Consider the following 20,999-nt stretch of genomic DNA (forward strand, 5'->3'; position numbering starts at 1 on the left):
CTCCGTCCACTGGACCAGATCTGGTGCCCCCTTTTTAGTCAGATCAGTCAGCGGGCTGGTGACATCCGAATAATTAGGTATAAACCTACGATAGTAGCCAGCCAGCCCCAGGAACTGTCTCACCCCCTTTTTGGTCTTGGGCCTCGGGCAGGCCGCAATTGCTGCTGCCTTCTTAATTTGGGGACGCACCTGCCCGTTGCCCAAGTGGAAGCCCAGATACCGTACTTCCACCTGCCCAATCGCACACTTCTTCGGGTTGGCTGTGAGACCTGCTCGATCGAGCAACTCATCAATACAAGGCATTGGGTACGCGTCGAATTTAGACACCGCATTGACTTTTCTATAGTCTACACAGAACCGGACCGACCCGTCGGCCTTGGGTACCAAGACCTCCGGGCTGCTCCAGTCACTGTGGGACTCCTTGACGATGCCCATTTCGAGCATGGCCTTGAGTTCTTCCCAAGCCACTTTTTTCTTGTGTTTGGGTAGCCAGTAACGGCGGCTGCGCACTACCACCCCCGGAGGCGTCTCAATGTGGTGCTCTATGAGGTCGGTGCGGCCGGGCAGAGGTGAGAACACGTCTGAAAATTCGGTCTGCAACTGGGCAACCTCCGCGAGTTGGGTCGGGGAGAGGTGGTCTCCACAGGGGACCAGAGAGGTACGAGATGCCAATGTTCCCTTTGGAACCTCTGGCCTCAGCTCCGCCTTCTCCAGAACCACCGACACCAACGCCACGGGGACCTCCTCATTCCAGAGTTTGAGTAGATTGAGGTGGTAAATCTGTAGTGCCCCACCCCTGTCCGTTCGCCTCACCTCATAGTCGACGTCCCCGACTCGCCATGTGACCTCAAAGGGTCCTTGCCACTTGGCGTTTAATTTAGAGCTCAATGTGGGCAACAGTACGAGTACTTTATCTCCCGGTGCGAACTCCCTAAGGCGCGTACCCTTGTCGTACAGGCGGGTTTGCCGTTCTTGAGCCTGCCACAAATTCTCCTGGGTTAGGTGTGTGAGTGTGTGGAGTTTTGCATGCAGGTCAATAACGTATCGAATTTGGTTTTTACTTGGTGAAGGTCCCTCCTCCCAATTTTCTCGCAGCACATCTAAAATGCCGCGCGGCTTACGCCCATATAACAATTCGAACGGGGAGAACCCCGTGGAGGCTTGTGGGACCTCTCGCACTGCAAATAACAAGGGTTCGAGCCATTTATCCCAATTATGGGCATCCTTGCTTACGAATTTCTTAATTATATTTTTGAGGGTGCGATTGAATCGTTCGACTAAACCGTCTGTTTGTGGGTGATAAACGCTGGTGTGGATCGGCTTAATTCCTAATAACCCATACAGTTCATTCAGTGTTCGTGACATAAACGAGGTGCCTTGATCAGTCAGAATCTCTTTGGGGATTCCAACTCGGGAGATGATGCGGAAGAGCGCTTCCGCAATACTGCGTGCTGAGATATTGCGAAGAGGCACTGCTTCCGGGTATCGCGTTGCATAGTCCACTAGAACTAATATAAAGTCATACCCTCATGTTGACAGCATACCTGTCAACTTTGAGGTTTGAAAAAAAGGGATCTTTCCCAGATTTTTAACTCAAAATAAGGGAAAATTTCGGAAAGTCATACCCTTCACCAAAAGTGGGTGTGTAGTTGAATGGGGGGCAATTTTCTATCTAGTATTTGTGATTTCCTGTACTCTGGTGCATGTTGGTGATAGCCAAGACACAAACTCAATATGCTTATGGTTTATAGAGTGCATTTGTGAATAAACTATACATTTATTTTTATTTGCTTTCAGTGGTACCAGTTATTTCCCAAATTAAGGGCTAAAATACGTATCTTATGTTAAAATAAGAAAGGTCATTATATAACCAGTCAATAAATTCAATTCCATTGCAATTTATTATGGTTTTACCATAGTCATGGCCTCGGAACACTAGATAGATAGATAGATAGATAGATAGATAGATAGATAGATAGATAGATAGATAGATAGATAGATGTAATAAAGAGAGAGTAATATAAGATATTAAACCAAGAGTGATTTAAAATGGGTAAGTTTCAGATAGAAAATAAAATAGACAATGAGTGGATAAAACAGTTAATACACCAATTAGTTTACACTAGGCTATTTATGAGGTCTTAGCCAGGACATACTTAATGTAAACATGTGTAGCTTACCTTTGATTATTTGGGAGGCTTTCGTTTTCCCCATGGAAAATTTCTTTGCGATGGAAGAGTCTGGGAACATTCCAGCCACGCACTTGTTGAAATCATCAAAGAAAGAGAGGCTAATGTTTTTCTTAGCTACTAGCATCGCCATCTTCACCTCAGACCTAATCAGTGTTGCCAGATACTGCTGACGTTTTCCAGCCCAAAATACACTTGAAACCGCCCAACTTGGGCGGGAAACCGCCCAATCTGGCAACCTAATCACTTGCTCAGCCTCGCCTCCGGACGTAGTTATGTAATTACTGATGCCTGAGAGGGCGGGGACGTGAATTCATGGCCCGACTTCCTGCTGTAAACTCCTGTCAGAGGCGCGTCATGAATTCTGGACCTACCGACTTTTTTATATTGTGAAAATACGGGACTTTTATATAATGTGAAAATACGGGATATTTTCGGGAAAATAAAAAAACAGGAAGACAGCGGGAAATAAGTCAAAATAAGGGATTTCCCAGGAAAAACGGGAGGGTTGACAGGTATGGTTGACAGATCTAATGGCCCGACGAGATCCATCCCAATCCTTTCGAATGGGGTCTCGATTAATGGGAGAGGGCGCAAAGACGCTTTTGGAATGGCCACTGGATTTACTAACTGGCATTTGCGGCATGCCGTACACCACTTACGGACATCGCCGCGAATTCCTGGCCAATAGAACCGGGCCATTATTCGGGCTAGTGTCTTATCCTGCCCTAAGTGTCCAGCCATGGGATTAAAGTGAGCCGCCTGGAATACCAATTCCTGGTGGCTTTTTGGAATCAAAAGCTGCATGATTTGTTCTTTAGTCTGAGTGTCCTGCGTCACTCTGGATAATCTATCCTTCATAATTGAGAAGTAGGGGAAGGACGGGGTGGCGTTTGGCTGGAGCGTTTGACCATCGATTACTCTCACTTGGTCAAACGCATGCCGCAGAGTCTCGTCTCGTGACTGTTCTAATGGAAAATCTGCAAGGGATTCCCCAATAGAAGGAGGAGGAGCCTGCGGCTCCTCACTCTGACGCGGAGATGACGTAGACGGCTCTGTGACAGCTGCTCCCGCCAATGTGACACTGGGACCTCCCCCTGCGGAACTACGGCAGGACCCACTCTTCACTAAATGACTCATTAATTCCCCAAATCCTGGCCAATCAGTCCCCAAAATTACACTAAAAGGTAGTTGTCATTGCCTATGGCTGAGGACTACAGTTGACTTGCTAACTTTAGGACTGCAGTTGTCATGAACAGTTTTGCACTCAAGTTTCCATCAATGAAGAGTTTATAACAACAACGAAACTGTCTTCATGTTAAAACTCATCTCATCTCATTATCTCTAGCCGCTTTATCCTTCTACAGGGTCGCAGGCAAGCTGGAGCCTATCCCAGCTGACTACGGGCGAAAGGCGGGGTACACCCTGGACAAGTCGCCAGGTCATCACAGGGCTGACACATAGACACAGACAACCATTCACACTCACATTCACACCTACGGTCAATTTAGAGTCACCAGTTAACCTAACCTGCATGTCTTTGGACTGTGGGGGAAACCGGAGCACCCGGAGGAAACCCACGCGGACACGGGGAGAACATGCAAACTCCACACAGAAAGGCCCTCGCTGGCCCCGGGGCTCGAACCCAGGACCTTCTTGCTGTGAGGCGACAGCGCTAACCATTACACCACCGTGCCGCCCATGTTAAAACTGTTAATGTTATAGTCATGCTGTCTGTTGTTGCCCAAATGAGGATGGGTTCCCTTTTGAGTCTGGTTCCTCTCGAGGTTTCTTCCTCATGTCGTCTGAGGGAGTTTTTCCTTGCCACCGTCGCCACAGGCTTGTTCATTGGGGATAGATTAGGGACAAAATTAGCTCATGTTTTAAGTCGTTCAAATTCTGTAAAGCTGCTTTGAGACAATGTTTATTGTTAAAAGCGCTATACAAATAAACTTGACTTGACTAGTTGTGAATATCCCCGTGCACACACAACACCTTCACCAACTGTGCTCCCCCCAATGCCTCGTTTTGCACCAGGCTTTGGTGGATTGCTGTCTGATTACAGCCAGCGTCCACCAACGCCTGATATGTATCCCCTTGGACACTCACCGGTATGCGATACGCTCCGGCCCGATCGAGGGCGGCTCTTGGCGCGTCGGGGATCCGAACCACCGCGCCCACCTCCATTGCCGAGCACTGCTGTTGGAGGTGGCCCGGCTCCCCGCAGCGCCAGCAAACCAGCCCGAGCTTCCTCTCTGCACTGGTGCTCTGGGGCTCACTCACCTGAGGGGGGGGAGAGACAGACACAGAAGGGAGAAACGGGAGGGCACCGCAGGTGCAGCGGGCCGGCTGGAGTGGCGCCAGCCCCCGCCTCCGGGGTGGGGGAACAGGGCGAGGATGAGACACAGGAGGGGAGAGAGAGGAGAGGGAAGAAGAGGTTGTCTGCTGTCCTGCCATCGGGACAGCCGCCAAATGGTCCTCTGCCAGCTCGATGGCCTGATCCAGTGACGCCGTGTGGTGGCACTGGACCCACTCTGCGGTTCCTGCTGGTAGGCGAGCGATGAACTGCTCCAGTGCCACCTGATTGATGATTCCCTCGGCGTCGCGGTTGTCAGCCCTCAACCACCACCAGCAGGCGTCCTGGAGTTGCTGGCCAAACGCGAACGGCCGGCTGACTTCCTCCAAGCGCAGAGCACGGAAGCGCTGTCGCTGCTGTTTAGGGGTGCGTCCCACACGCTGGAGGACGGCCCAGCGGAGGTCCACGTAGACCAGCCGGCGGTCGGCGGGGAGCTGTAGCGCGGCCAGCTGCGTCTCGCCCGTTAGCAGGGGGAGGAGGCGTGCCACGCGCTGTTCCACCGGCCAGCCCGAGGTCTCTGCTACCTGCTCTAAGAGCATGAGGAAGGCCTCAGGGTCGTCCTGCGGGCCCATCTTCGTTAGGGTGAGGGGGGAAGGGCCCGCAGTGGTGGAGGTGGTGGACCCTACCAAAGCGAGGAGGTGCTGGAACACCTGTCGATCTTCCTGCTGTGCCAACACCAGGGCCTCGAACCGTTGCTCTTGCTCCTTCCGGAAGGCGACTAGTGCCTGGTGCTGGCTCTGCTGGGCTGTGGCGAGGGCGTGGACCAGGTTGGTGAAAGGGGAGGACTCCATGGGACTGTTCTTCTTCTGCGCTCCATGTCCCGGGTTTCAGCACCACTGTGGCAGTTTGTAGGAGTGGGAGGAGCACAGAAGACGGCAGGCCAAAACTGAGTTTCGTAACTCTTTGTTTATTTTGACACTTTCAGTGGTCTCTCATACACACACAGACACGCACACACACATCAGGTGTCTGGTTGGGGAGAGAGCTCCTCCTCTGCTCTCGCTCTCTCCTTAAATAGGGCGCTGTCACTGGGGAAGACACACAAACCCATGTTAATCAACATCAGGTGCAGTGATTCTGCCACTTACCTTCCTCGACTCCGCCTTCCGGTCACAGACCGACGCTTGACCACGCCCCCGCTGCCACAGTCGTATCTTTCGTTTTATGATGCGCCAAATATTTTCTACAGGTGAAAGATCTGGACTGCAGGCTGGCCAGTTAGGTACCCGGACCCTTCTTCTACGCAGCCATGATGCTGTAATTGATGCAGTATGTGGTTTGGCATTGTCATGTTGGAAAATGCAAGGTCTTCCCTGAAAGAGACGTCGTCTGGATGGGAGCATATGTTGCTCTAGAACCTGGATATACCTTTCAGCATTGATGGTGTCTTTCCAGATGTGTAAGCTGCCCATGCCACATGCACTAATGCAACCCCATATCATCAGAGATGCAGGCTTCTGAACTGAGCGCTGATAACAACTTGGGTCATCCTTCTCCTGTTTAGTCCGAATGACACGGCGTCCCTGATTTCCATAAAGAACTTCAAATTTTGATTCGTCTGACCACAGAACAGTTTTCCACTCTGCCACAGTCCATTTTAAATGAGCCTTGGCCCAGAGAAGACGTCTGCGCTTCTGGATCATGTTTAGATACGGCTTCTTCTTTGAACTATAGAGTTTTAGCTGGCAACGGCAGATGGCACGGTGAATTGTGTTCACAGATAATGTTCTCTGGAAATATTCCTGAGCCCATTTTGTGATTTCCAATACAGAAGCATGCCTGTATGTGATGCAGTGCCGTCTAAGGGCCCGAAGATCATGGGCACCCAGTATGGTTTTCCGGCCTTGACGCTTACGCACAGAGATTCTTCCAGATTCTCTGAATCTTTTGATGATATTATGCACTGTAGATGATGATATGTTCAAACTCTTTGCAATTTTACACTGTCGAACTCCTTTCTGATATTGCTCCACTATTTGTCAGCGCAGAATTAGGGGGATTGGTGATCCTCTTCCCATCTTTACTTCTGAGAGCCACTGCCACTCCAAGATGCTCTTTTTATACCCAGTCATGTTAATGACCTATTGCCAATTGACCTAATGAGTTGCAATTTGGTCCTCCAGCTGTTCCTTTTTTGTACCTTTAACTTTTCCAGCCTCTTATTGCCCCTGTCCCAACTTTTTTGAGATGTGTTGCTGTCATGAAATTTCAAATGAGGCAATATTTGGCATGAAATTTCAAAATGTCTCACTTTCGACATTTGATATGTTGTCTATGTTCTATTGTGAATACAATATCAGTTTTTGAGATTTGTAAATTATTGCATTCCGTTTTTATTTACAATTTGTACTTTGTCCCAACTTTTTTGGAATCAGGGTTGTAGTAAATGAAGATAAAATATGACGGAACTACAGACAAAAAGATCTGAACTTCAGCAAATGGAGGCGTGAATTTTTCGACTAACATCCTATGTCAGTGTTAGCTAACGTTACTTATGTCATCTGCTGCACTAGTACATTTTGCCTGAGAAAGTTTCTCAACTAAAGACAAAATAAACGATAGAACCATGACTTACCTCTGTCTACTTTGCTAAGGCATCGTGTTTAGCAGATAGTTACAACTTCGTACGACATAAATCCTCATAAAATATTAAGTATGACGGACTGATAGAAAACAGTGGCGCCAATTTCTCGAGCTGAAGTCCATTAACGTTAACATTAAACGTATGATGATGCTGTGTGATGTCACGCATTCTCGCAGCGCATGTGCGTTCAATGATAATTCCAATGAAAATGTTTTTTTAAAAATTGATGGGTGTAATTCACTTTAGCTTATTTTTTTGCTGTCTAAATCATTATTGACGAACTCTCATATTGATGGTGTTTTTAGAATAGATGAAAATGAATAAAAGTATTATATTATTATAAACACCGAAGCAGAGGGAGCTCACTGCTGGCTGTACTGCCGAGGCGAGGAGGTGGAGCTGAGCTCCGGAGGGCTCCGGCCCAATTTAATCTCTGTCTGTAATACAGAATAAATCTCATCTCATCTCATCTCATCTCATCTCATCTCATCTCATCTCATTATCTCTAGCCGCTTTATCCTTCTACAGGGTCGCAGGCAAGCTGGAGCCTATCCCAGCTGACTACGGGCGAAAGGCGGGGTACACCCTAGACAAGTCGCCAGGTCATCACAGGGCTGACACATAGACACAGACAACCATTCACACTCACATTCACACCTACGGCCAATTTAGAGTCAACAGTTAACCTAACCTGCATGTCTTTGGACTGTGGGGGAAACCGGAGCACCCGGAGGAAACCCACGCGGACACGGGGAGAACATGCAAACTCCACACAGAAAGGCCCTCGCCGGCCACAGGGCTCAAACCCAGACCTTCTTGCTGTGAGGCGACAGCGCTAACCACTACACCACCGTGCCGCCCTACAGAATAAATCGCTTACTGAGTTTGACTAGTTGTTTGGGAGACACAAAATAGATTGTAATGTAGAATTGATAATAGAAAATACTAAGATAGAAATGGTACAGGAAATTAAATTTCTTGGTGTGATTTTGGATCATAAAGTCTGCTGGAAACCTCATGTAGGATACATACGAGCAAAACTGGCAAAGTGCTCGGCAATTCTGTGGAAAACAAAACATATTCTTGATTGCAAATCTTTGCGTACTCTATATTACTCGTTATTTTTGCCATATCTGACTTACTGTATCGAAGTCTGGGGAAACACCTACAAAACCACCCTGCAGCCGATATGTACAATACAGAAAAGAGCAATAAGGACAATAAACAAAACGGGATACAGAGATCACACAAACCCACTATTCATAAAATCACACATGTTGAAATTTATGGATCTGGTCAAATTCAGAACAGCACAAATAATGTACAAAGCGAGAAATAATCTATTGCCAAAAAATATACAAGGAATGTTTAGTGAGAGAGAGGGGGGATATAATCTAAGGGGAGACCTAAATTTTAAAAAACCAAAGGTTCGACAAATATGAAAAACATGTGCGTATCGGGGCGGCACGGTGGTGTAGTGGTTAGCGCTGTCGCCTCACAGCAAGAAGGTCCTGGGTTCGAGCCCCGGGTCCGGCGAGGGCCTTTCTGTGTGGAGTTTGCATGTTCTCCCCGTGTCCGCGTGGGTTTCCTCCGGGTGCTCCGGTTTCCCCCACAGTCCAAAGACATGCAGGTTAGGTTAACTGGTGACTCTAAATTGACCGTAGGTGTGAATGTGAGTGTGAATGGTTGTCTGTGTCTATGTGTCAGCCCTGTGATGACCTGGCGACTTGTCCAGGGTGTACCCCGCCTTTCGCCCGTAGTCAGCTGGGATAGGCTCCAGCTTGCCTGCGACCCTGTAGAAGGATAAAGCGGCTAGAGATAATGAGATGAGATGAGATGTGCGTATCGAGCTGTGGGGTGACTTTATGGAACAGACTGGAGACAGAAATAAAACAAAGTGCAAATATAAATCTGTTTAAAAAAAGGTACAAAAATATTTTTAAACAAGTATATAGAAGAGGAAGTATGGTAACGGAGGATGATGAGGGATAAATCTATAAATAGAATAGGGTTGATTGTTATATTAGAACTAACTTAGTATATGGTATATATGGTATATATTTATTTATGGGGATAGTTTATATATTTATATTTACAGGGATAGGTATGTAGTAGATATTTATTTTTGTAATTATATATTTATATAGATATTTATGAAGTGTATATATATATATATATATATATATATATATATATATATATATATACTGTATATATATTTGTAGTTATATATTTATATAGATATTTATGAAGTGTATATATGGTATATATTTTTATAGGTGTATTAATGTAGTTTGGATTTCGGGGTAGTTACAAAGGGGTGGGAAATTAAAAAAGTATTGTACTTCTTCCCACTCCTTTTTCAAACAATGTGCGGTGTTTTGTAATGTCTTAGCTCTTTATGTTATTTTATTTATTTTTTTAAATTTCTCGTTTTCTTTCTTTTGTATGTACAAATAGTTACATACATTTTTTATACATGTTCGAAATAAAAATAAATTCAATTCAATTCAATTTACAGGAACAGTTTCCATACTGCGTCCAGGAAGAACAACCCAAACACAACCAATAATTTTTTTAACCACTTATTTATTTCTTTAACAAAGACAAATTTTGCGGTGTGCAGTTCTAGTAAAACAATCAACGATGGGATGGTGTGATGAAGCTGAGTTACTCATAGCAACCTGAAGTTTACTATTTTCCAATAACATCATGTCCCAGAGTGTTGTCTAACTCTTATCCCAAAGTTATATACCACTGATTCTTTTTCTTTCTTTTTTTAATGAAAGAACGACACATCTGCCAGATGTGCCACCAGTCACAATCCAGAATTCAGCACTGCCGTGTGCCATAATTACATTCCAGGCATTTAGCAGACGCTCTTATCCAGAGCGACATACAAGTGTAAAAGTCAGGTTTGCAAAGTGCAGAACTTCTCGATAAGACAGTTCTAGTGCCAACTGAACAAGTGACAGAATAAGATAAGATAAGATGTTACTGCTGAATAACACTAAGAACACTAATATTCTGTTGAATCAGCAACCAGCCAAGGAAAACAATTCAACCGTACACATGAACTGACAAAATACAACTCCACAGAGAAAAAAAATGAAAAAGAAATGAAATGAAAACATAATAAAAATAGAGCCACAGAAGGCCTTTTCTTGTGAGCTTGTTATGGAACTCATCACTGTTCTGTTTAATGAGACAGTAAATAAAACATGTGTTCGCAGATCTGTTCCACAAACAAATTTCAAAGCTGAAACATTACCAGGTCGTCATCCCTCAGCTTGTGCACCACCGGTGGCAGAGACATGACACCAGGACGCAAACGCACAAACAGGTAGTGTGAGGAGAAGCTCCAGCTTATTTATTACACAGTCTCACTTACGTGTTGAGCTGGAATTAGTTTATTTTGTCTGTATTTGTATTTGTAGAAAACGGATTCAGAGAGTTTGACCTACTCGATTGAGATCAATAACACTGTTCACCTCTTACATCTAACCAAAAACAAGTAAGAAACATTTTTCTTATTCTGATTATTAATTGCTTTGTCATGTTATGGATTCCATATTTACATAAAGGTGTAATTTCTGAGGCATGTGCTTTCCTTTTTTTCTTCCAGAGAGTTTTTATCTCCTGACTTCGCTGTGGTCTCTCATGATGTGCATCGTAACTCAGTGAAAAAGCACCGAGAGAAACCTGTAAGACTCACGTTCACTGGTCACGTCACTGATCCCCTCAAAAATAGATGATGATCTTTGATGTGGGAGGTTTGAGAATTTTGATGATGTTCTGTTGAGATTTGGTGAAAAACTTACTGAGGACACACGAGATGGATGTTTGGATATAAGGATGTGTGGATATGTGGATAGATGGAAGGGTGAGTGTAGACAGGTGGATGGATTGATGGGTAAATAGATGGACACAGTATATGGACATTTGGATATATGGATGAATGATGGATGGGTGGATTGTGCATAGATAGGTGGATGGATATATAGATGGATAGATAAGTAAATATATATATGTAGACAGATGGGTAGATAAGTTCAATGGATCCATGAATGGAAAGAGGGATGGATGGATGATAGATAGATGAATTGGTGTATGGATAGACAGACACATAGATAGATACACTCAAAAAAAATAATAACTTGCTCAGTGAACGTAATAAAATTATGGAAAGTATTTCCACCCAAGTAAAATGCGTTACCTTAGCCAGAAACAATTTTGTTGAGTGACCTAAATGTCAACCATTACATGTTAGACTTAGGTTCATGTAACAGACACCCATGTTGTTTTTTTTGAGTGTAGATAGATAGATAGATAGATAGATAGATAGATAGATAGATAGATAGATAGATAGATAGATAGATAGATAGATTTCTTTTGGTTTTAACCAAAACTCCTCTCCAGTTCTTATATCCATGGATGGATGGATGGACAAATAGAAGGACAAATGGATGGATGGATGGATGGATGGATGGATGGATGGATGGATGGATGGATGGATGGATTGATGGGTGTTTGGAATGGGTGGATGGACAAATCTATGGATGGATGGACAAATGGATTGATGAATGGATGGATTGGTTGGCTGTAGGGATGGATGGATGGACAGAAGGATTGATGGATGTTTGGAACGGTTGGCTGGATGGATTGGTTGGCTGTATGTATGGATGGACAGACAGATAGATAGATGGATGCATGGATGGACAAATGGATTAATGGATGGATGGACAAATGGATTAATAAATGGATGGACAGATGGATTGATGGATGAATTGGTTGGCTGTATGTATGGCTGGACAGATGGATTGATGGATGGATGGACAGATATATGGATGGATGAACAGGTGGATTGATAGATGAATGGATTGATGGATGGATTGGTTGGCTGTATGTATGGCTGGACAGATGGATTGATGGATGGTTGGACAGATAGATGGATGGACTAATGAATGGACTGATGGATGGATGGATGGATGGATGGATGGATGGATGGATGGATGGATGGATGGATGGATGGACAGGTGCATTGATGTATTGATGGATGATTGGATGATTGGATGGATGGATGGACAGATGGATGGATGGATGGATGGATGGATGGACTGATGGATTGATGAATGGATGGATTGATGATTGGATGGATGGATCAATTGATGGATGAACAATTGGATTGATGGCTTGATGGATAGATTGGTTGGCTCTATGTATGGATGGACAGATGGATTGAAGGATGGTTGGATGGATGGACGGATGGATGAATGGACAGATGTATTGATGGACAGATAGATGGATTGTTGGATAGATGGATTGATGGATGGACACATGGATAGATGGAGAGATGGATTGATGTATAGACCTACTTGTGAATGGTGAGTTAGAGAGATAAACATGGATGGATGGACAGGGCGGATCAGTATATTGGTGGAGGGACAGATAGATGAATGGATATAAATAGAGCAGTATATATAAAGGTTTAAATAGATGGATGAATGAAATAAACAGATGGGTTCTTAGCAGTGTGCTTGTCCGAGCTGATGAGCCATTTGCTGTTGATGATTTGCTGCTCTTGTCTGTGACAGACGCTGTGTCATTACTACGGACGAGTGTCAGGTTATGAGGACTCTCTGGTGGCTCTGAGCGCCTGTAATGGACTCAGGTATGTCATTACTCAGAATATAAAGTGTGACGTGGCTGAGGAGACTCCGCCCACACCTTTATTACCACTCCCTATGGAGCTGTTGATTTGTTCTTCACTTGTCTGAGCTGCTGCTGCTGTCTTTAGAATAAAAGGATCACATTGTGGAAACCGAAACAAAGAATTCATTGTACCTCGCATGACTATGCAATAAATCAGGTTATGTAGCGCTACTATTAACTGTTTTATAGCCATAGTTTACAATGATAATAAATAATAATGTGCATTGTTTATAGAAAATATGTTACATTTAAATATTCAGTATTCAGTGAGTTTCATTGCAGAAAAGAAGAGACAGTATAAAAAAAAAGACACTGAGCCTAACTTACACTCGGGAGTAGAATGGAAAGTTTTGGAGAAGAGTGTTAGTGACTTCATCTCATCATGCCTGGCCTCACCCATGCTCTTTTCATGGTGTGTGTGTGTGTGTCAGCAAACATCCACACCTCCAAACTGTCACAACTTCACGAGTTCCACAGCAGGGCGCATATTTTAGTGTGTTCACTTCCCTCAAGAAAGAATCGAAAATAAGGTTGTAACAGTATTCCTGCTGAACACCCAGCATTCCTGGGATCAAATCCAGTCACACTGTGAGCCTGATGAAGGATGATAATGACTCTGTAACAGATCATCCTCAGATAAGATATTCCTTTCTTGATCCCCATGAGGGGAAATTCAGGTGTTGCAGCAGCTCAAGTATTACAGTATCATTTACAGCGTGTAACTTAATGTGTATATTATTTTCAAGGGGCGTCATTTTCATCGCTAACGAGGGTTACGCCCTCGAACCTGCCCTGAACACCTCAAACAACGAGCACATCCTGTTTCCTCTGAAGGATGGGCAGTCAGGCCCATTTGTGTGTGGCGTGGACAGCCAACGTGACTGTGGTGATGACGGCTCCTGTGACCACACCTTGCCAATGGGCACATTTTTACGGGTTAGAAATGTTTGGAGTTTGCCTAACAGCTTGTGTATTTTGGGACGTATTCAGATTCCGACAGGGAAAGTTCCTCGTATGCAGAATTGGAATTAGATTTTCTCAAGACGATCTAAAGTTAAAGAAGATAACATAAACTTTATTCATCCCTCAGTGGGGAAGTTTACATGAAATTTACAACTGAATAATTTAAATAATGGGCGTGTACTTTGTAGCTGCAGGGATGCCAGATTTTTCTAGAATGGAAGCACGCGAGACGGCGTTTTTTCAATAACATCTCGACCTCTGCCTTTAAACAAGTTAAAAATCAGGGATAGAAAATACAGACCGAAGAAATAAAGTGTTTCTTTCTCACCTTTGAACTAAAAACGCTAATATGATGAACGAGTGAGAAGATTTTGTGATGTGTTAATCAGCAGCTCATAGAATAACACTTGATCCAGCGCAGAGTGGAATCAGATTTTACATTTTAATATTTTATGTCGTTCTCTGACAGTGTACAACGTACTGTTCCTAACTCGAGCCGAGAGTGAAATCAAGCAAGAAAAAGTGCTTAAGTTGAAAATCAGAATCAAGTACAACTGAGACGCGCCTCTGTTTTAGACAAACTCCGCCCCTAGGTGTGTAACTTCTGATTAGCTCCAAAGTCTGAGGTATGAGTACTAATGTAATGCCTTATTGTAATGCTTTAAAGTGAATCATTAGTAACGACCAAAATTAATTAACACAGCAGGGGGAAAAATAATATTAATTATTTGTTATTTTATTATCGCGCACAAAACTATCGATAAATCGTGGCTTCCGGATCCCAGAAAAAGGCAGCCATATGCCGCTTTTCCACTACAAACGCGACTGAGTTGGGCTGAGCCGTGCCATGCTGAGTGGGGCTGTTGGAGTTGCATTTTGACTACAACCGCGCTGAACCGTGCTGGCTGGAAGTGGGTGGACACATTGGGTGGAGTTAGCGAAAGTGGGTGGACGTCACGTGATGTCGTTAGGCGGCGCAAACAGAGACATCAGTGACCTTTTAAGCGGTAGTCTCACGACCCGGATAGTAAACAATAAACATGGAGGACATGGAGTCGTTAGTGTTGCTGGTCTTGGTGCTGTGGCTTGTTGTCACCGACAACGCCAACAGATACTGGCAAGAGCGTATAGATGAGGCGAGGCGCATAAGGCTTCAGAAATTCTCGTAATTCGTAATTATTCTCCTTCCGGGTTTACGGTGTTTACAGATCCCAGCGTGCTCGCGGGGCGTGTGTGGGCGTGTGAGGACACTCCTCCTCACCAATCAGTGCACAGGGGAGTGTCTGCTCACACCCCTAGCCCCACTCGGCTCGGTTTGGCTCGCTTCAGCCCTACTCCAAAACCGTGCGAGTTTTGGGTGCTAAGCAGGGCTGAAGCGAGCTGAGTCGTGCTGCTCTGAGATAGTCGAAACGCGAGCCGTGTCGGGCTGAAGTGAGCTGAAGCGAGCTGAAGTGAGCTGAAAAAGGGTAGTGGAAAAGGGCCATTAGATTGCCTCAGGGCTGATCTTGCATGACGTCACACGTAGAACCCTGGCTACCTGGGTCCTTTCCGTTCATCTGACTCCGTACTTGTTTGCTCACTGAAATTGGATATTGTTGTTGGAATCTTACAAAAATAATTATGTGGAAGCACTGCGTTGTGTTTGGATGTTCAAATCCATATACAACAGGCCATTCAGTTTACGAATTTCCAAGAAATGACACTGATCTAAAGCGACAGTGGGTGAGATTTGTGTAAACAAACCAGGCCAGAATGACGACATGGGAATTACTGGAGCAAAAAAGAAACCCACTGATTTAATAAACGACATTTGATCTGACGTTTGGACAGTTCATCGATTCCCCTGTTATCTCCCACTTCATATTTTCTTTCAACACTGAAGAAGTGTACGTTTTAAAGATTATATTTCTGCATTTATTGAGTTACATGTAAATATTTTCCCTGTATTTTGCAGCAGCCTGCTTAGAATAAAAATCCACAAACCAATCCGCGTTTCCAATTCTCTCTGGCTGGTGGTGCGCTATCGGCGGTGAGCGGGACTGTCGTGAACTGGCATCTGTTTCTCGTTTTGGGGGCTTGAAAAGATAACCATTTACTCCCGAATATCCTTGATAATATTAAATCTGCCCCTTCATCCGACATATTAAAATCCCAATCACTATCAGAGCTCTCTCCAAAACGTGATTCCATATCGAGACTGGTCTAAGCACTGCTGCACACAGGAACGAAATTGATACCTGGATTGTTACACGTGTGACGTCACGCACTCCTTCGAGATCTTCCGGATGAGTCTCGGCAGATTCCGTGAAAAACGGCTGAAAATCTTATTGATTTTCTGTTAATTTATGGTCTTTTGGATCAACTATGGTTCGAAAACGCAGGGTCAATCAACATAATGATTGTACAAGGAAAAAAGTCTGATTTAGGGACATGAAATTCGCTTTAACTCCTCAATACATGCCTTCCTGAACTCTGAATCTGGTGTATTTTTGTCTTGCTTTTATTGCTGACTTTATTGCGCTGAATGAACATGTTTTGTTTTTGTTTTTTAACTCCAACAGAAAAAACGCAACCTGCCTCAGACCAGATACGTAGAGCTGGTGTTAGTCGTCGACAATCTGAGGGTAGGGCTCATGAAATTATGTATCTGATGTGTATTTGATTGTTCAACAGGTTTTTGTTCACTGTTTATCGGTTTGTTTCCTCACAGTTTAAGATTTCGAAGGGCAACCGCACTGCCGTGAAGGAGGAAATGGTCCAGATCGCTAATTTATTGGACACGGTGAGAAATTCCCAGCACCTCGTGTCCCGCTTGCGTTTTTTTTTTTTTGGATACCTTGTAAATTTGCCACCTTTGAATTGATTCCACAGTGTTTAAGACTCCTGCTATTGCTGCGATGTAAGAGCAATAAAGCACTCCAGTATGTGCTGTTGTTGGATGGTGATAGCCATTTAAATGGCTTTTTAAATGGATATTATTTAAAACATGTCACTCAGGTCCGCGATGTATTTCATATGAAAAATGTGAGCTCTTCAAGACGAGAAGATAAATTTCTTATCTTCAAGCCAACATGTGATTTTCTTTTTGTTCCATAAATACTTTTTGTTTGTGAATGTGTCTATCAAAACAATTCCCTGGTTTCCTCACGAGCGACATATAGAGATTTATGTCATGGTTTTCAATCCGCGTGTCCCGGATGTAACACGTACGAAAAATACGAAGGTGAATTTCCCAGTAAAACATTCGTGTCTATATAATAAAATTAAATTTTTGTCCAGTCGAACACCCTCTGAGATTCGACCACAGAAAAGGAGCAACTCTAATAAGTGCATAAGAGAAAATTTGGACTATTTACATGTAATATTGAAGCAAATTTAGGAGCAATACTTTGCGTTTTATTATTCCCCTGCTGGCCGAAAGGCCCGAAGGGGGATTATGTCGTGGCGACGTCTGTCCGTCCCGGGAAGCGTGCTCACCTTCTGAAATCAACTCCTCGCAGTTTTTCAAGGAATTTCACAAAACTTGGCAGGATTCTTTGTTATATGTCAGTATATATGCCCAAATGAGGATGGTGCCCAAATGAGGATGGGTTCCCTTTTGAGTCTGGTTCCTCTCGAGGTTTCTTCCTCATGTCGTCTGAGGGAGTTTTTCCTTGCCACCATCACCACAGGCTTGCTCATTGGGGATAGATTAGGGATAAAATTAGCTCATGTTTTAAGTCGTTCAAATTCTGTAAACCTGCTTTGCGACAATGTTTATTGTTAAAAGTGCTATACAAATAAACTTGACTTGATCTCTTCTTTTCATCAGACATTTATTATTTTCCTAAAACACCACGAGACAGAGTGTTTTATTCCTTACGTGTAATAATGCTGACCCGATCTCTCGGCCTTCTAGTACTTCAAGCAGCTGAATATCCGCATCGTCCTGGTGGGTCTGGAGATTTTCGAGACAGGAAACCCCTTTGACGTGGAGGGAGAAGCAAGAGATGTTTTAGGACGGTTTGTTGAATGGAGGAAAAATAATCTGACATCACGCATCAGGAACGACATGGGCCAGCTCATCGTGTAAGTGTGTATCAACATGTCAGGGTTTCCACTAGAAACAAAAAACTCGAGACTTTGAGTGTAAACCTTTACTTATTGCTAGGAGTACCATTGCTAGCTTGTTCTTGATGTAACCACACCATCGTCTTTTTATTCTTGTGTTTTTCTTTAAAGGGGTCGATCAGGAGCCTACAATGGAGGGATTTTGGGCATGGCCTACGTTGGCAGTGTTTGCTCAGCAGGCAGCGGCGGTGGAATTAGCGTGGTCAGAAAACAACACATCCTTCTATTACGCTCATAATGAAACTCCACACATCATTAGACTCACTCTGTTGGTGCTGATTGGTGTTATGTGTCTGCTGGTGTTCCCTGATCAGTAACCCGAGCCCACGTGTATTATTCATGTTTAAAGTGACATCAGCGCAAGAGCACATCAGAAACGCTTGGAATATGAGTGGCATGGTTACAGTAACGTATTAGATCAAGCGCATTGATATAAAGCGACACCATGTGACCAATCAGAAGTCAGAATCTGACAGCGCAATCTGTGGTGGAGCAGATCCAAACTTGAGCTTCACTTTGGTAATCAACATCCAATTTAACCTTCTGATGTCATCATCGTGGGCATGTTACTCCTCTGCCGGACCAATCAGATTTCAGTTAGACAGGAACGCTGCTGTGTTCATAAAATTCCTTCCACACAAAGGAAACGCAGGTTCTTTAAAAACGACAAGATTTTTTCGACAACTCGGATTCAAAACCACAAACTAATGTTAGCTAGTTACGTAACCTAGTTAGCTCGCAAACTATTAACTGCGGCCTTATATCTCATCTCATTATCTCTAGCCGCTTTATCCTGTTCTACAGGGTCGCAGGCAAGCTGGAGCCTATCCCAGCTGACTACGGGCGAAAGGCGGGGTACACCCTGGACAAGTCGCCAGGTCATCACAGGGCTGACACATAGACACAGACAACCATTCACACTCACATTCACACCTACGGTCAATTTAGAGTCACCAGTTAACCTAACCTGCATGTCTTTGGACTGTGGGGGAAACCGGAGCACCCGGAGGAAACCCACGCGGACACGGGGAGAACATGTAAACTCCGCACAGAAAGGCCCTCGCCGGCCACAGGGTTCGAACCCGGACCTTCTTGCTGTGAGGCAACAGCGCTAACCACTACACCACCGTGTCGCCCGCGGCATTATATAAAAACACAAAAAATAAAAAATGTACAGTAAGCTGGTTGCATAAGTGTGCACACTCTAATACTTTGTTGAAGCACCTTTTGATTTAATTACAGCATTCAGTCTTTTGGGGTCGGAGTCTATCAGCCTGCCACATCGAGACTTGGCAATATTTGCCCACTCTTCTGTGCAAAAGCTCTCCAAATCTGTCAGATTACGAGAGCGTGTCTTGTGCACAGCCTTCTTCAGGTCACCCCACAGATTTTCAATTGGATTTAGGTCCGGGCTCTGGCTGGGCCATTCCAAAACTTTTTTGGGGTCATTGTCGTGCTGAAAGATGAAATTCCTCTTCATCTTCAGCTTTCTAGCAGATACCTGAAGGTTTTGGGCCAAAATTGACTGGTGTTTAGAACTGTTCATAATTCCCTCCACTTTGACTAAAGCCCCTGTTCCAGCTGAAGAAAAACAACCCCAAAACATGATGCTGCCACCACCATGCTTCACCGTGGGTATGGTGTTCTTTTGGTGATGCACAGTGTTGTTTTTGCGCCAAACATACCTTTTGGAATTGCGGCCCAAAAGTTCAACCTTGGTTTCATCAGACCAGAAGACATTTTCCCACATGCTTTTGGGAGAGTTGATGTATTTTTTTTTGCAAAATTTAGCCAAGCTGGGGTATTTTCTTTGACCCTACCTCATAGTCCAGACATATGGAGAATACGGGAGATTGTTGTCACATGTAGTACACAACCAGTACTTGCCAGAAATTCCTGCAGCTCCTTCAGTGTTGCTGTAGGCCTCTCGGCGGCCTCCCTGACCAGTTTTCGTCTGGTCTTTTCATCAATTTTGGAGAGACGTCCAGTTCTCGGTAATGTCACTGTTGCCCCAATATTTTCTCCACTTCTTGATGACGGTCTTCACTGTGCTCCATGGTATATCTAATGCCGTGGAAATTTTTTTGTACCCTTCTCCTGACTGATACCTTTCAACAATGAGATCCCTTTGATGCTGTGAACCCTGGCTTTTGCTGGAGGATGCAACGGAGTAAATGTCTGAATTTTATTTGGGGTTAATCAGAGTTATTTTAATTGATGGCGGGTGTGAACCCAAAAAGACTGAATGCTGTAATTAAATTAAAAGGTGCTTCAACAAAGTATGAGTTTAAGGGTGTGCACACTTATGCAACCAGCTTATTGTACGTTTTTTATTCTTTATGTTTTCCCAATTGAATTGTACAGGTTATAGGTCACATTAAAGGTGGGAAAAGTTTTGAAATTATTTATCGTGGTCTCATTTTTTTTTTACATCAGAAAAACCGATCATTTTAACGGGGTGTGTACACTTTTTATATCCACTGTATTTTGGATAAGGGCAATTCCAGCGTTATGGACGTGACACTTGAACTCAAAATGGCAACAAATGACCCAGTGCATGTTTTATTGTCTCCCAGTATTTAAACAGGTGTTGCATATTTTAAGGCTGTAGCATACTGGAGAAGTGATAGAACAAGAACAATTCCCATAGTACATCTAGGGCATGCCAGAAAATGCCAATAAAAGATGCGTTATGGATGTGACAGAAAAAGTATCACTTTTCTTGGGTGACTGTACATTTTTATCAAACTCTGTGAAATCGTAAACCTAATGTCGAAATGGAGATATCCATTTGATAGAGGGGTCCAAGGTGAATATTAAAAAATCTTTGTTTAAAATATTTTGTATTTCATGCAGAGTTTCGGAAGGAAAAGTCAGCGTTATGGATGTGACGAAATTCCGTTATGGATGTGACGCGTCTGAAATAGACATGGCATATGTTTAGAAAATCAGCAATTTAACCACCATAACCCTTTGAAAAACTCTCTAAATATCAGCTAAAACTATCAAAGCTCTTAAATAATATTTAGGATGGCTATTGTTTTGCTGTTTTGTGGATTTTAGCATACATTTCTGTGGCTTGTGG

General features: G+C 43.9%; 1 protein-coding gene across 1 annotated transcript in view; it reads left to right on the forward strand.

Moving 5' to 3' along the window:
- Positions 1-20,999, forward strand: part of zgc:174164 (uncharacterized protein LOC570656 homolog) — a 66,116-nt gene that overhangs the window by 3,564 nt on the left and 41,553 nt on the right. The window contains exons 2-10 of the mRNA XM_060939265.1: positions 10,363-10,472; positions 10,567-10,643; positions 10,755-10,833; positions 12,724-12,800; positions 13,588-13,777; positions 16,366-16,428; positions 16,515-16,586; positions 17,703-17,872; positions 18,026-18,116. Coding sequence (XP_060795248.1) covers positions 10,363-10,472; positions 10,567-10,643; positions 10,755-10,833; positions 12,724-12,800; positions 13,588-13,777; positions 16,366-16,428; positions 16,515-16,586; positions 17,703-17,872; positions 18,026-18,116 — 929 coding nt within the window. The remainder of the gene's footprint in view (positions 1-10,362; positions 10,473-10,566; positions 10,644-10,754; positions 10,834-12,723; positions 12,801-13,587; positions 13,778-16,365; positions 16,429-16,514; positions 16,587-17,702; positions 17,873-18,025; positions 18,117-20,999) is intronic.

Source organism: Neoarius graeffei, chromosome 14 (genome assembly GCF_027579695.1).
Source record: "Neoarius graeffei isolate fNeoGra1 chromosome 14, fNeoGra1.pri, whole genome shotgun sequence".
NCBI lineage: Eukaryota > Metazoa > Chordata > Actinopteri > Siluriformes > Ariidae > Neoarius > Neoarius graeffei.